The sequence below is a fragment of the Pyxicephalus adspersus genome, chromosome Z (assembly GCF_032062135.1).
Source record: "Pyxicephalus adspersus chromosome Z, UCB_Pads_2.0, whole genome shotgun sequence".
Taxonomy (NCBI): Eukaryota; Metazoa; Chordata; class Amphibia; order Anura; family Pyxicephalidae; genus Pyxicephalus; species Pyxicephalus adspersus.
The window spans coordinates 58,948,270-58,961,644 of NC_092871.1; the positions used below are offsets into that span (position 1 = coordinate 58,948,270).

A 13,375-nucleotide genomic window follows, 5' to 3' on the forward strand; every position below is an offset into this window, starting at 1 on the left:
TACAAATGGGCCTTTGCTATGGTACCCAGAATTGTATAAAGATTTTCATAGTCACTGATATGGTGTACATATCCTCTGAACATTCTGACAGTTTCTGTGTTGAAAAAGGTGTCAGTCATTGAAAATTAGTTCTGTATGAACCAGAACAAGTGTTGCAGTGCATCCCTAAAGATACTCATACTGTACTTGTGAAGTATTAATATTAGATTTTGTGAGGCTCAAAACGCATATGCTTATAATTCCATATGATGTTGCTTGAATCTAGATATGAAACAAGGATATTTAATTATTTGTGACATTGATGTTTAATCACTAGGTTTTATTCTGTTCAGAAGCAGACCCAGGCCTTCCAGGGATTTTTTTGTTGTTTTTTTTGTCTTCTCTATGGCAGAATGACCCAACCATTGTGTAGATGAGTAAATGAATACCCCATGTGTCTGCATTACAATTCGGGAAGCACAAATGTGAAAGTGACTCATATTTCTCTTTAAAAACCCACATCCTCTGAACATCAATCAAGCTACAGAACTCAAGATGATTTGTTCTTAAAGCTGACATAAAATGTCATGTTTTATTAGTTGTAAAGTGTATGTAGCCTAATAAGTCTGGTGACAAGCAGGGACTGATTCTAGGAGAATCTCACAGTAATCCTCACTTTCATCTCCGAAATATCACACTGAGCTCTGTCTCCTGGTACTGAAGATTGTTTTGTAATTAGATCATTCCCAACATATGTGGTTACATTTAAAGGGGTACCCCACTGAACAACATCTGCAACATAAAACTAATAACCCCTTTCGTTGAAAAAGTGCTTTTCTAATACCATCAATGACAGATATCATTGTGCTTTTGATACGTTTTCAACAGTGTAACATCACAACACATCAACATTACCGTCTGCAAACTCATCATACCGGTGCTTGGGTGCATGAAACAACACTCAGCGTTAGTCTCCTCCTTTGGAAAAAGCTTGCAGGAAACACAAAGGAAAAATGCAACACATGAAAAAAAATATTGACTTTTGTGTAGACAAAAATATGAAAGGGTGTACATGTAATCAGGTTTATTCTGAATTTGTGACCTCCCCAGCATTAACACTCAGGTAAGTGTAGAAAATGTACTGGAACCAGGAAAAAATCTGCTCCATAATGTAGTAGTGCTCTCCATTCCCCCCCCCCCCCCCTTAAGATTATCAGGTTTTTTGTGCCATTGCTGGAAAAGCATATAAAAATGATGTAAACTGGTTGTATTTTTTATACAATATTTTTTCTAAAGATAATGGTATAGTGTTAGTGTCTAGTATACTATGACATATAGTAATAAGTTTTGAGTTATCTTTTTCCTTTTTTTTTGGAAAATAGCACAACACCATTTGAACAAGTCACACAAAACAGTGAGAGACTGAAACAGCTTTAATGAGGAGACATCTCACTTCAACAATAAACAGTACCAAAATGTCCATTTCAGTCTCATACTTTTTTTTTTTTTTTTTAATTCTTTTACGTGACTGGCATCTAGACTTTTAGGGTAATGGAAGGCTAAAATCTTGCTGAGGGCTAATACTACTCTTGAACTGGTTTTAGTTAAGGGGCAAAAGAAATTGCACCCGTTTGTCAGTCATTTGGCAAGATGCACCATAGGAATGTGTGACTCTGTGTCTGAGAATCCTCTCTGTTCTTTTAATTTGTTTTGTTTCTACGTTCACTGAATGTGGTCCTAACCTATTTTTGGTTTTGGGTTTCAGATGTGGACGTTCTTCAGAAGCTGGGCCTCATGGGAAGCAAGCCAGCCAGCCGCTCAGTTCCCGAAGGGGTCATACCAATTGGGTTGGGAGTCATTTTGACGCAGCGAGCGCATGTTGTAGCTCCTGTTCATGCTGTCATTCCATCTAGCTTAGGAACGGATCTCACTTTGGTGCTGAGCCTGTGCTCTCACCGCATTAACAATGCATTCTTATTTGCGGTCCGAAGCAAAAAGAAAAAACTTGAGCTCGGGTTGCAGTTCATCCCGGGCAAAATGATAGTTTATATGGGTCACAAGCAGTCTGTATATTTTGATTACAATGTCCATGATGGCCAGTGGCACAATATAGCCATTGGTATTCAAGGTCAAAAGGTGACTCTGTATACTTCTTGTGGGAAGCAAAGAGTAAATGCCAGTTTGCATATAAAGAAAGATGACACATTGCATTCTGATGGGATTTTCATGCTGGGAAAACTCAACCAGCAATCAATACAATTTGAAGGTGCTATTTGCCAGTTTGATATTTATCCTCCCGCCAAGGCAGCTCATAATTACTGTAAATATCTTAAAAAGCAGTGCAGACAAGTGGATACCTACCGACCGAACCTACCACCCCTGATTCCACTGCTACCCCAAGAAGCCAGTTTGTCTCTAAACACGGAGATCATCTTGAAATCTCTGGGCAATCTTACCACCGCTTCTCTTCAGTCAGTCAAAACAAACTTGACAACCACAAGCAAAGCCAGGACTCCTTCAGTGAAGTTAACTACCAAAGCCCCAACTTTGCCTACTGTGACATATCCAGCCCCTCACAGAACTCCGCTCTTATCAAGTGTCTCTGCCAGGACTTCCACCATTGCGCTTAGGATATCTCATGCCTCTGCTATTGCTCCAGGACAGCCTCAGCCACCCGTAACAAAACACAGTACCCCTCCCAGCAAGAACAGCACAAAGAAGTCACAGCCAGAGAAAGTAACCAAGAAATACAAAAAAACAACCATTAAGCCTTTAGCAAGGTCTCCTTCCTCCAAGCAGGTTAAGAGCACGGCAAGTCCAAGGAGTGTAAACACCACTACTCCAAAGCAAGCAGCTAAGAAAAGGGCTAGTTCTCCTTTCCAAAAGAATCAAACTTTCATGAACCTCAATGTCAAATCAACCACATCCTCAGGCCTCTACACCAAACCAGCCTCTGGGACCATTTATTCATCAATGCCAACCATTACCAGCCTACCATTTACTCCCGATTATCTGTGGCTTGACCCAACTGCTTTTCTGTATTTGATCGGACCTCCTGGACCTAAGGGAGATCAAGGTGCCCCTGTAAGTGAAATCAATGTTTTCTTTAGTGTATTTCTTTTAGTATTGAAGTATATCTAAAGACAAAACTTTTTTTGGGTGGTGTTTGAACGACTGATAAATCCAATATTTTGAGTGGCCACCAGAACAGGAATAGAAACCAAATCTTTAAGAATAGAGGTTAAAATATAAATTGGAAAGAACTTACAGCTTTTTTAACTATCCTTTACAAAATATATAATACGTTTTGGATCTAGATTTAGTTACAATAGCTATAAAAATGTGGATGTTATGTTTAAATTCCAACATGTTTTAATCATAGCTGTATTTTGAGCATAGAGTATACTGAACATGACATGTAGAATGTGCTACAGAATGACTACAACTGAAACTACAGTATGTGACAACACTATTATTACATTGAAATGACACTTTTCTTTTTTTAGGAATACTCATTGTTTCTTTAGTGTTAGTCTGTTTCAGCCCACCTCCTTACCATTTCCTAAGTAGAAATGATTCTTTTAAAACTTCTAAATTATTATATTCTTATTAGTAGTATATATTGGTATAAAGCATACGTTTGTTACTTAATGCATACATTTTATGACTTTACAGGATCCAACATTCATTCAGCTATCATTGTCAATATGTCATATTGTCAATATGACTTTCTACAACAGAAAAGTCTCTATAAAGTTATGATTAGCTATTTATTTAACATCCTCAACTAACTGTCTGCTGGGATTTATCAGTGCATGCCATATGCTAGCCATGTGATAAATTCAAGCATGACTGTTTATGTATGTAAGGCCTGCTCTGAAGACATGGAACAACCTTATGTAGAGAACATCATTTGTAGAGATCAGTCATCACTCTAAAAATATAACTAATGTAGTGTTTCTACTTTTCTTGCTAAAACCTGTCATCTATAAGGCTGGGTTTGCAGCAGTTAGTATAGCAACCTGGTGTCTTAAAAGTAATACATGGCATAAATTTAGTTGTCTATGTGTTGAGATCTATTTTTAGGTACTGGTATCTATTCTTAGGTATCTATTTTACCTCAACTGTTCATGGTAGTACCAGGAGTCATAACAATTTGCATTGCACACTTCAGAGAATGAATGGTAACACATGCAAATTAGGAATTTACACTAAAATAAATGGATGTAGTTACCAATCAGTAATGTAGTATCTAGGAATCACTGACACTGAATAAATCAATGATTCACCTTTCAAATTTGGCATATAATTAAAATTAAATTTAGACAAAAATCCAAAGTGTTGATAATATGAAGAAGCTTTGTGATTCCAGACGTCCATTACAGAGGGCATAGGTCAAAACGCACTTCTAGCCTACTTATTTAATGAAAGCCATGATAAGGTCAACCTTACACTCCTACTGTTGGTACATATCCTGTGAACTCATGAGAACTTCCAGGAATCTTAAAGTCTGGGGTCTGAAATGTATGAGGGCTTTATTGTGGTCTTATTGGATGTGCAGGAATTTACAAAATGGACACAAACAGCAAAAAAAATTTATGTAAAAGGGTGAGACTTTAATTTTGGACACAGCCATAAGGAAGTTTAAAAGGAGCTACTACACAGGTGTTCTGCAAACACTTTTGGTCTGAGGGACATTGCATGTTAAGTATGCATCTAGGGAAGAGAAGTAGTTAAGTTTAGTGGGGATGGGCACAACAGGAATAAATGCACCTTGGCTGTTAAACCCGACCTTGGTTCGGGGTAAAAACACTTGCAAAAAGTGTTTAACCACCTGACAAAAGCTCGGGTTTAACAAACGTTATATTACAATCCGATTGTCATACATTGTATGACAATCGGATTACAACTGAAAGAATATACTTACCCGGTCCCCGCAGCTCCTCCGGACACGTCTTCTCTCTTCCTTCTTCTCCGGGGTTTCCTGGTGACGTCGCTGCATGCGTTGGTGCGGGAGGCAGGAAATTCAAATAACTTTGTATTGAGCTCAATACAAAAAAGCTGTATCGAGTCCAATACAAAGAAATCTTTATATAATATATATATAATTGCATTATATATATATTATATAAGCTACTGTACAATTACATTACATTATACACTATTTTTTTTTTAAAGTTTTTTTTTTTTATGTTTTATAAAAAAAAAAATTATTATTAAATTTATAAAATTTTGGACAAATTTCGGTGAGTTATGCGGTAATTCGGTGAATTATAAGTAATTATTGAGTAATTCGGTGAATTATAGCCTACAATCTAAAATAAATTTCCATGCAAAAAATTTACACTTTTTGCATGGAAGTACGGAAGTTCGGAAAGAATTAGAACAACCGGCGTTCGCGTACGCATCCCTCGGCGATTCCTGATGATGTCGGTGCGTGCGCCCTTCGATGGGAGTCGTAGCGGGAAATTCAAATATTTTGGAGTGGATTCAATACAAAGTCCTGTATCCAATCCAATACAAAATAATACAAAATATATTTGTGTGGTTTTGTCTATAGGTATGTGACGCTGGACTCTGTTTTAAAATTTACCAAATTTGCATTTTCAGTATTTTTGATTTATTTATGTGTTCTTGTTTAAGCTGATTTTTGTGTTTTTTATTTAATTTTATTAAAAGTAAATTATTATTCTTTTTTTTTTACAAGATTGTGTGTTTCAAACTTTTTTGAAACGCCCAGGTGGTTAATGCTCATGTAAACACAGCCAGGTAACTAAGGTTTTCAGAGGCAGTTCAGCAAAGAATACCTCTGTACTTATCCCAAGATAGGGAAATGTATAGTATTGTGCATTTTTTTTTTGTATTTATTATGATTAGGACTAATGATTTCACAGGTCAACATGTCATTTTCATCAGATATAATTTTATGTGGGCTTTGTAGTATTTTTATGCTGATTTCAAACATGTGTTTAGTTTTTCTCTAGCACATCTAGTTTTTGTGAAGCAGCTAATTATATATTGTATGAAATACGTTATAAATAGCCTTAACATATTACAACATTAAATGACAGTTTTCTTTTTTTAAGGTTAGAGACCACACTAACTGTGATTGATTGCATTTGTCATCATGCCTAGAAATTGCCTTGATGATCCAGACAGTTCTTGTTACGTTTGTGGTTCATTCACGACGAAAGCACAGCATCGCCAAATTACCACAGAACATAAAAAGATATACAAATTATATTTCGGCTGTTCACTTGGTGACCAGGATAAATCTTGGGCTCCACATGTCATCTGTAAAAGTTGTTCCAATGGACTGCGTGACTGGCAAAATGGGCGTAAAGCAACAATGCCATTTGCAATCCTGATGGAGTGGAGACAATCACGAGACCATCTAATCGACTGCTATTTTTGCAGCATCAAAGGTGGATTCTCAGGTAAAGCACAAGTATGTATATACCAGCCTCGATTCTGCAATTAGGCCTTGTTCCCCATGATGATTCATTGCCAGTTCCGTTACCGCCACATGATGGACTTGCTTCTGAAGGTGATGAGGAATGCGCTGGAGTTGCAGCCAGTTACAACCCCGTATCATCTGATCCTGACTACTTGGCTGATGAAGATTCAGAACCAGAGACCTTTACACAAGCTGAGCTGAATGATCTCGTTCATGATTTAAATCTCTCCAAAGACAAAGCAGAACTTCTTGCTTCAAGGCTTAAACAGAAGCACTTGCTTGCAAAGGGTGTAACTGTAACTCACTACAGAAAATGAAATCATAACTTGAGAACGTTCTTCGTAAGTGATGGCTCACTGTGTTACTGTTATAAATGTAAATATAAAATTATATAAACGCACTCTTTACCAGTTTGTCACAAGAGCATGTTCCATCTGAATGGCGTATCCTCATAGATTCCTCTAAAAGAAGCTTGAAAGCAGTCTTACTGCATAATGGTAATTCCAAACAACGTTTACCAATTGGCCATTCTATTAACCTAAAGGAGTCCCATGACAACATGAAGTTACTACTTGAAGCAATCCAGTATAAAACACACCATTGGAACATCTGTGGAGATCTAAAGGTCATTGGCTTGCTGATGGGAATGCAAGGAGGATTCACAAAATATTGCTGTTTCCTATGCCCCTGGGACAGCCCATCTATGGGAGACTATTATGTCAAGCTTGATTGGCTACCAAGAGATCCACATAAAATATTTCTGCTACCTCTCCATATCAAGTTAGGCTTTATGAAGAACCTTGTAAAGGCCATGGGTAAATCAAACTCCATGGGTTTTCAGTACCTTGTTGAGAAGTTTCCAAACATATCCACTGCAAAACGAAGGAAGGGATATTTATAGGGTCACAGATCAAGTCTGTTTTGCAGGATGATGTTTTCAAACAATCTCTCCCAGCAGCTGAGCTAGAAGCTTGGGATGCATTCAAGTAGTTGTGTGAAAATTTCCTGGGCAACCATAAGTCTCCTGCATACAAGGAAGGAGTATAGAATCTGCTGATTCATACCAGAAACTGGGTTGTCGTATGTCCTTAAAAATAAATTTCTTGCACTCGCATCTAGAATTTCTCCGGGAAAATCCTTATATGGTGAGTGACAAACAAGGAGAACGTTTTCACCAGGAGATTCAGTTAATGGAGCACCGCTATCAAGGTTTCTGGTATGATGGCTGACTACTGCTAGATGGGACAATCCAGACAAAGAGTACAAAGAGTACACAAGCAAATCATACTCTAAGCATTTCTAAAAGTTTGCTATGATTTCTGATGATTATCAAAACTAATTTTTTTGTTGACCTGTGTTTTCAGTTGTAAAATATTATCCAGTAATCTTTCCGGACGAAGGGTGGTGGTCTGTGTTCTTTTTCACTTCTTCAGCTGTTGTATCTAACATACTGGGCTGGGAATCCTTTGCCATCTGATAAATGTGTGTGCTGTGCTGTTCATTTATACACTAGATACCCAAATACACCTCTTTACATTAATTAGTTCAGTTGCACAAAGACAGCTCTAGAAAGAGTTGGTGTGCAGGAACTTGAAAGGCTGCACATAGCCTCAGGACTCAGTAACCCCAGTAACCCTACTAATTAACCTTTGGATAAATAGGAGCACTGATTGCTAACTAGCTTTTCTCATTCAGAATAGGTACCTGACCTCATAAATAATCCTTCGACTAAATGGGCAAACATTCCAAAATGTTGTTGAATTATTTTCCAGAAAGATAGAGACTGTTCTTGCTGTAAAGGAGAGGAGGGGGCAACAGAATTTGAAAGAACATTTTTGGAATGGGACAGCCAACAAGCTCATACAGGTGTGGTGGTTAGGTGATTTCAATGTTCATTATATATTAATTCATGGAGTGGGAAAATCATATACATAGAACATAGAAACAAAATATAGAACATGCCTATTAACCTTGTGTTATAAAGCAAGCTGGGTTTTATATTTTATCTTGCACTAGTCCACATACGCAGCCTTGCATTATATGGAAATGTATGAATTTATTGTTGCCAAGAGCTGGGGGACCAATTCTCTGACAGCACCATCAGCCCAGGTGCAGCCATAGTATGTTTTCAGTTTACAGAATGGAGCACAGTTGGGCACAGTGGAACAGGCAGTGAGTCATACACACATTACTGGCAGCCTATACTGATGAGATGACAGCTAATTTCCTCCTTGTCCCAAGCAAGCAATCTCTTTTTTGTCAGTTGTTCAGCTGTGAACATTAATTCCAGGGAAATCCCTTGTATTTTCCTCTCTCTCAGAGAGCACAATCTTTATTAATGTGTTGCGAGGCTCATAGCCTCATATATAAGCACGGCTTCTGGAATGTTGCACAGCTCTGTTATCCAGGTCACTTGTGAAGATCTCCAGATGCATCATTTATGAGCGGGAAAATAGTTGCCAATTTTTGTGGGACTCGCTCTGGAGCCTGGAAACTGATAATCTCATTATCCTGCACCTCCTTGTTTCTGTACTCGCATTGTGTGGTCTCCAGATATTTCACAAGATGTAAGGCTAAGAAGTTAGATATGAAAATGTATCAACAATGCCGCTTTATAACCTATGGCTACCATTGTGACGATTCCAAAATGTTGTTTTTATTTTCAGTTAACTAAACGCAAAATAATAATAATAAAATGTTTGTACTACCTTCCAGAGCTTTGCCATTGCATCCACCTCTGTGATCCAGTGTTCTTCCTGGTTCAGTGATGCTTAACATCATTAAACACACATCCTGTAAACCCTGAGAGTTAGGTTCCTTTCACGCCATGGTGTGAAATTGTGCAGTTGGTTGCTCCCAGGGGCACAGAAATGTGCTGATATTTGCCCAACCTGCTATGTAAGTAGCCAGTTTTGCATGTAGCTGTAGCTGCAGCTGCAGTGCAAATTTTCAAACAGCAACCACATGACCAAAAGCGATTTGTCACTATGATCAGCTACCTGCAAAGAAATTATCCATCCGCAGATGAAATTGGGATTCATCCTGCAGCAGAACCGTGTCCCTCACCATGTGTCTGAACTGGCCCTTAGGGACATACATCAAGGATGTGTTATCATGCCAACCTGAGCTTTTTGGTACACAGCAAAGTATAGGTACCTAGATTTGTCTTATTGGTGCCTTTTCATCCTCCTTTCAGTGTGCTACTGTCGTTTTATGGTTCATTTATGGGAAATCACACCTCTTTTTGTACCTAACAGAAGAAGTGTTCACTTTCCTGACTCTGATTAACGATAAAGTTTTATGAGTGTTAATATAGGTTGCAGGGCAAAACTACAAACCATTTGGTAGATAGGATAGTATGCATATGTATATTCAACTGTTTTTTTTGGATTTCAACTTAGGTAGTTTATGATGCTGTTTTTTGTGGTGAAATGTAGGTCTAAAATGTTTACTACAACCAAAGATTGAAAAGTAAGACCAAACTTTTTTTTAAGGGATTCTTTTATGAGTGAGTATTGAGTATGCCATTGTCTGTCTGGAGTTTTTGCTTCAATGCTACCTGCACTGCAGACCTATCAAGATAATAAACATTTCTCAAGCTCTTTTAACTTGGGGGCACCCTTAAAATAATCTTCAGGTATAAGGGAACCCCTTTTTAATTATTCTATCCACAGCTCACTGTATAATACCATGGTGGCCCGTAGGAAGAATGTCTTTTACATTGCTGGACAGTGGGAAGAATGTGACCCTTAGAGATAACCAAAAAGATCATTGGTGTCAGTTCAATAATTGTTGTTGAAAAAGATCTTTGCCCTCCTTACACTGCTCCAAAGCTAGTGACAGTGTGACAGCAGGAGCACAAGCAAACGGCAGTGCGGGTGGCTCTCCTCACACTGCTTACACAGGAGCTGCTCAGAATGGCAGAGCAATGTATGTAAGGCTTACACTTCCCTGTCATTCCCAGCAACTCTGCCCCCTGACACGACACCAGCTCTCTTACACTACTCTGCTTTTCCTAGCTAGTGTGCTGACTGCAGAGCTGCTGAAAATAGCAGTAGTGTAAGCTGTACATATATCAGGCCATGGCAAAATGTTATTCTATGTTACTGGGCCCTGCTGTCAGAAAGGTTAGGGACCACTGCCTTGCAGAACCCCTAGCAACCTCTGGAGGAATTCAAGGGTTTCCTCAAATAGGGATAAGTAACTCTCTGATAGTTTTTTTTAACACCTGTTTCTCTTTTCTTTTTTTCACTTTTTTTTCTGTTACACTTTTCTCACTCATGTTATAGCTAACATTAATTTTCTTGTCCCTGATCTTCTTCCTCCAACATGCCTGATCACTCGAAGGAAAGAATCACAACCCTTTCAAATGTTTAATCCTAAAACATAAATCCTCATAGAAACAGAGCTGTTTACTCATAATTCAACATTTATTTAACTTTATTTGGGATCATGGTACTTGTTTGGCCTCCATTGAAGGCTCTCCTAGTGTGCCTTATCTGACATCTCAGCTGGTATGTAGAGGATGAATAAATTAAGCAGTGACTTCAGTGATGTGAGATTATTCCTTTTAAAGATATCTAATCCCCAAACCAAAAATGTTATATTGTTCAGCATACTAGTCCTTAGATGTGGCGGCTGTGTTAGTTTAAATTGTTCAGAATAAGAACATTTTCAACAGGTAAAGAAAATATGTATACATCCTGCCAGAGAAGTAGTGTGTCCTTTTCACTTCCTGTTAGCTGAGCAAACAGCAAAATCAATCTTATCTTTTGTGCTACTATTAAACTATGTATCATCTCATCCTGAATGTGTGAAAGATATGAACAAAAGCAGACTTGTTTAAAGTCTAACCTCTGTAGATACAAGTAATATTGTGATCCAGGGATAGAAAGTTTGTATAGTATTCACCAGAATACCAGGTAAAAATATTAGGGGGGGACCTGAAAACAAAAAAGTAATGCCTAAACACCATCTGAGGACTGTTTTTTAACAAAATAAAATAAAACTTCCAAAATTGTCCCTGTTTTGTAACTATAGGGGTATTGCATTTTTAAATCCTAGATTACATCCCTACCAAAATCACCAGCTACATGAGGTCTGTTTATTTTTCCTGATGAGGTTACCTCCCATGAGCTTCTACTTTCTACAACCCAAATCATCCTTACAGCATAATCGCTTTCTTAATATTAATAGCTACCTATGTGTTCAATTATGTCAGTGTGGTTGGGCATTAGATTGTACGCTTATATGTATATATAATGACATCAGGTGCTAGGGGGATGTGACCACGTGTTAACACTTTAACTGTCTACAGCTGCTAACTTGCATAATACAGGGACTCTCGGTTTTCATATACAGTATTGCAATACATTTTTGAGCTGACTACCTGAATCAGTAATTCCTGTATGGCCAGTTCCTACTCTGCTCTGCAAGTTGCCAAAAACTTGCATATAGCCAACTATTACATAGTTTTGAAAGCACAAAAAACTTAATCTATAAAAAAACAAATGATCTTTTTTTCTTGGAGTGCATCATTGTATTTACCAACATTTTCTTGGTACTGATTCTTGTGAGTGACCTACATCTGCATCTGTGTGCAGGTCAAGCGTGAAAAGTAGAAGCTGTGTTTTTATCTCTTTCTATTATGTTCACCCATGTGCAAATGTAATATTAATTATTATTATTATATAATAAACAGGATTTATATAGCGCCAACATATTACGCAGCACTGTACATTAGGTTTTTCAAATGACAAACGAATACAGACAGTGATACTGGAGGAGAGGACCCTGCCCCAAAGAGCTTACAATTTAGTAGATGGGGGAATTACAACCCAATAGGAGGGGAGATATGCAGTGGTGGGAAATAGTGACCGTTTCAAAGGACAGAACAAGATGGGTTATTAAAGTCATATACACATTCTGTGTATGAAGATAAGTAAACTGTTTAATGCAGCCATCATTCTGAGAGTGTAGTACCTTCCAAGTTGCAGGTGGTGTGTATTAAATACATATGTCATATAAAATATTTCCACTGCAGAACATCCACACACACATTATACTCACCACATCTCCAATTTCTCTGCTCACCACCTCTCACTTTGGAAGGTAAAAACATTCACACATTGGGAAATGCTGAGATGTTGGTTGTGCCCAGTAATTTTCTTGACAAGCACCATGAGGAATTGAGCCTAATACATTACCAGAATAATTGGTCAGCAAGTGAAGCTTTCTACATCTTATCTCCATTGTTTATTGAAGAAATACATTTGGCTTCATGTATCAAAGTTTAAAGTAAAGATTCAGCCAGACAAATAAACTCACATTTGGAATGCTTACATGGGAATTGTTTACTTGCCAAAACATTTGTAATTTTGTTCAACCAGATTTGTGGTACAGAATGTACTGTCAGTGTCTTCATTTCTATAAAGTGCAGTTAAGGTAAGCAAGCCCCGGTAAAGGACCAGCTCCAGCCTGGTTGAACATTGAAAGGGAATAGCCATACTGATCTCATTATGATTCTCTTGCCTTCTCCTACCTTTTGCCATCATCAACATTTTTCTAAACATGAAGGCTTGGGTTGGCTAAAAGTTCCTCTTTAGTCTTTGGGCAGACAAAAAGGAACAAATGCAACAAAAACAGGTTTTCTACTATGCCTAGTCTATTGTTTCTATAAAACACTTTGGTTACAAAGTTTCACAATATGCCACCAAACAAACCTGCAAGCTTTCACACTCAACTGATTAGATTTGAACTGCCATTACTGCAGGTCATGCATTTTTTTAAATAAGAATCCTGATGTTCTCGCTTTTACGTGGCCAACTCTTTCTTCCATCTGCATTTTGTACCTTTAAATTACAACTTTAAGGACCCACATTGACAGTTATTGATTACACAATTAAAAAATCAGTAGTACATTTTCAGTTTAGTTTTCAT

At 37.8% G+C, this 13,375-nt stretch overlaps 1 protein-coding gene and 1 long non-coding RNA gene across 3 annotated transcripts in view; one reads left to right on the forward strand and one right to left on the reverse strand.

The window, feature by feature from the left end:
• LOC140343731 (uncharacterized) overlaps positions 1 to 13,375 on the reverse strand; it is a 554,400-nt gene that overhangs the window by 216,999 nt on the left and 324,026 nt on the right. The gene's annotated exons all lie outside the window — the stretch shown is intronic.
• Positions 1 to 13,375, forward strand: part of COL27A1 (collagen type XXVII alpha 1 chain) — a 273,626-nt gene that overhangs the window by 30,574 nt on the left and 229,677 nt on the right. For both annotated transcript variants that reach the window (XM_072430586.1, XM_072430585.1), the window contains exon 3: positions 1,745 to 3,063. In XM_072430586.1, the coding sequence (XP_072286687.1) occupies positions 1,745 to 3,063 (1,319 nt within the window). The remainder of the gene's footprint in view (positions 1 to 1,744; positions 3,064 to 13,375) is intronic.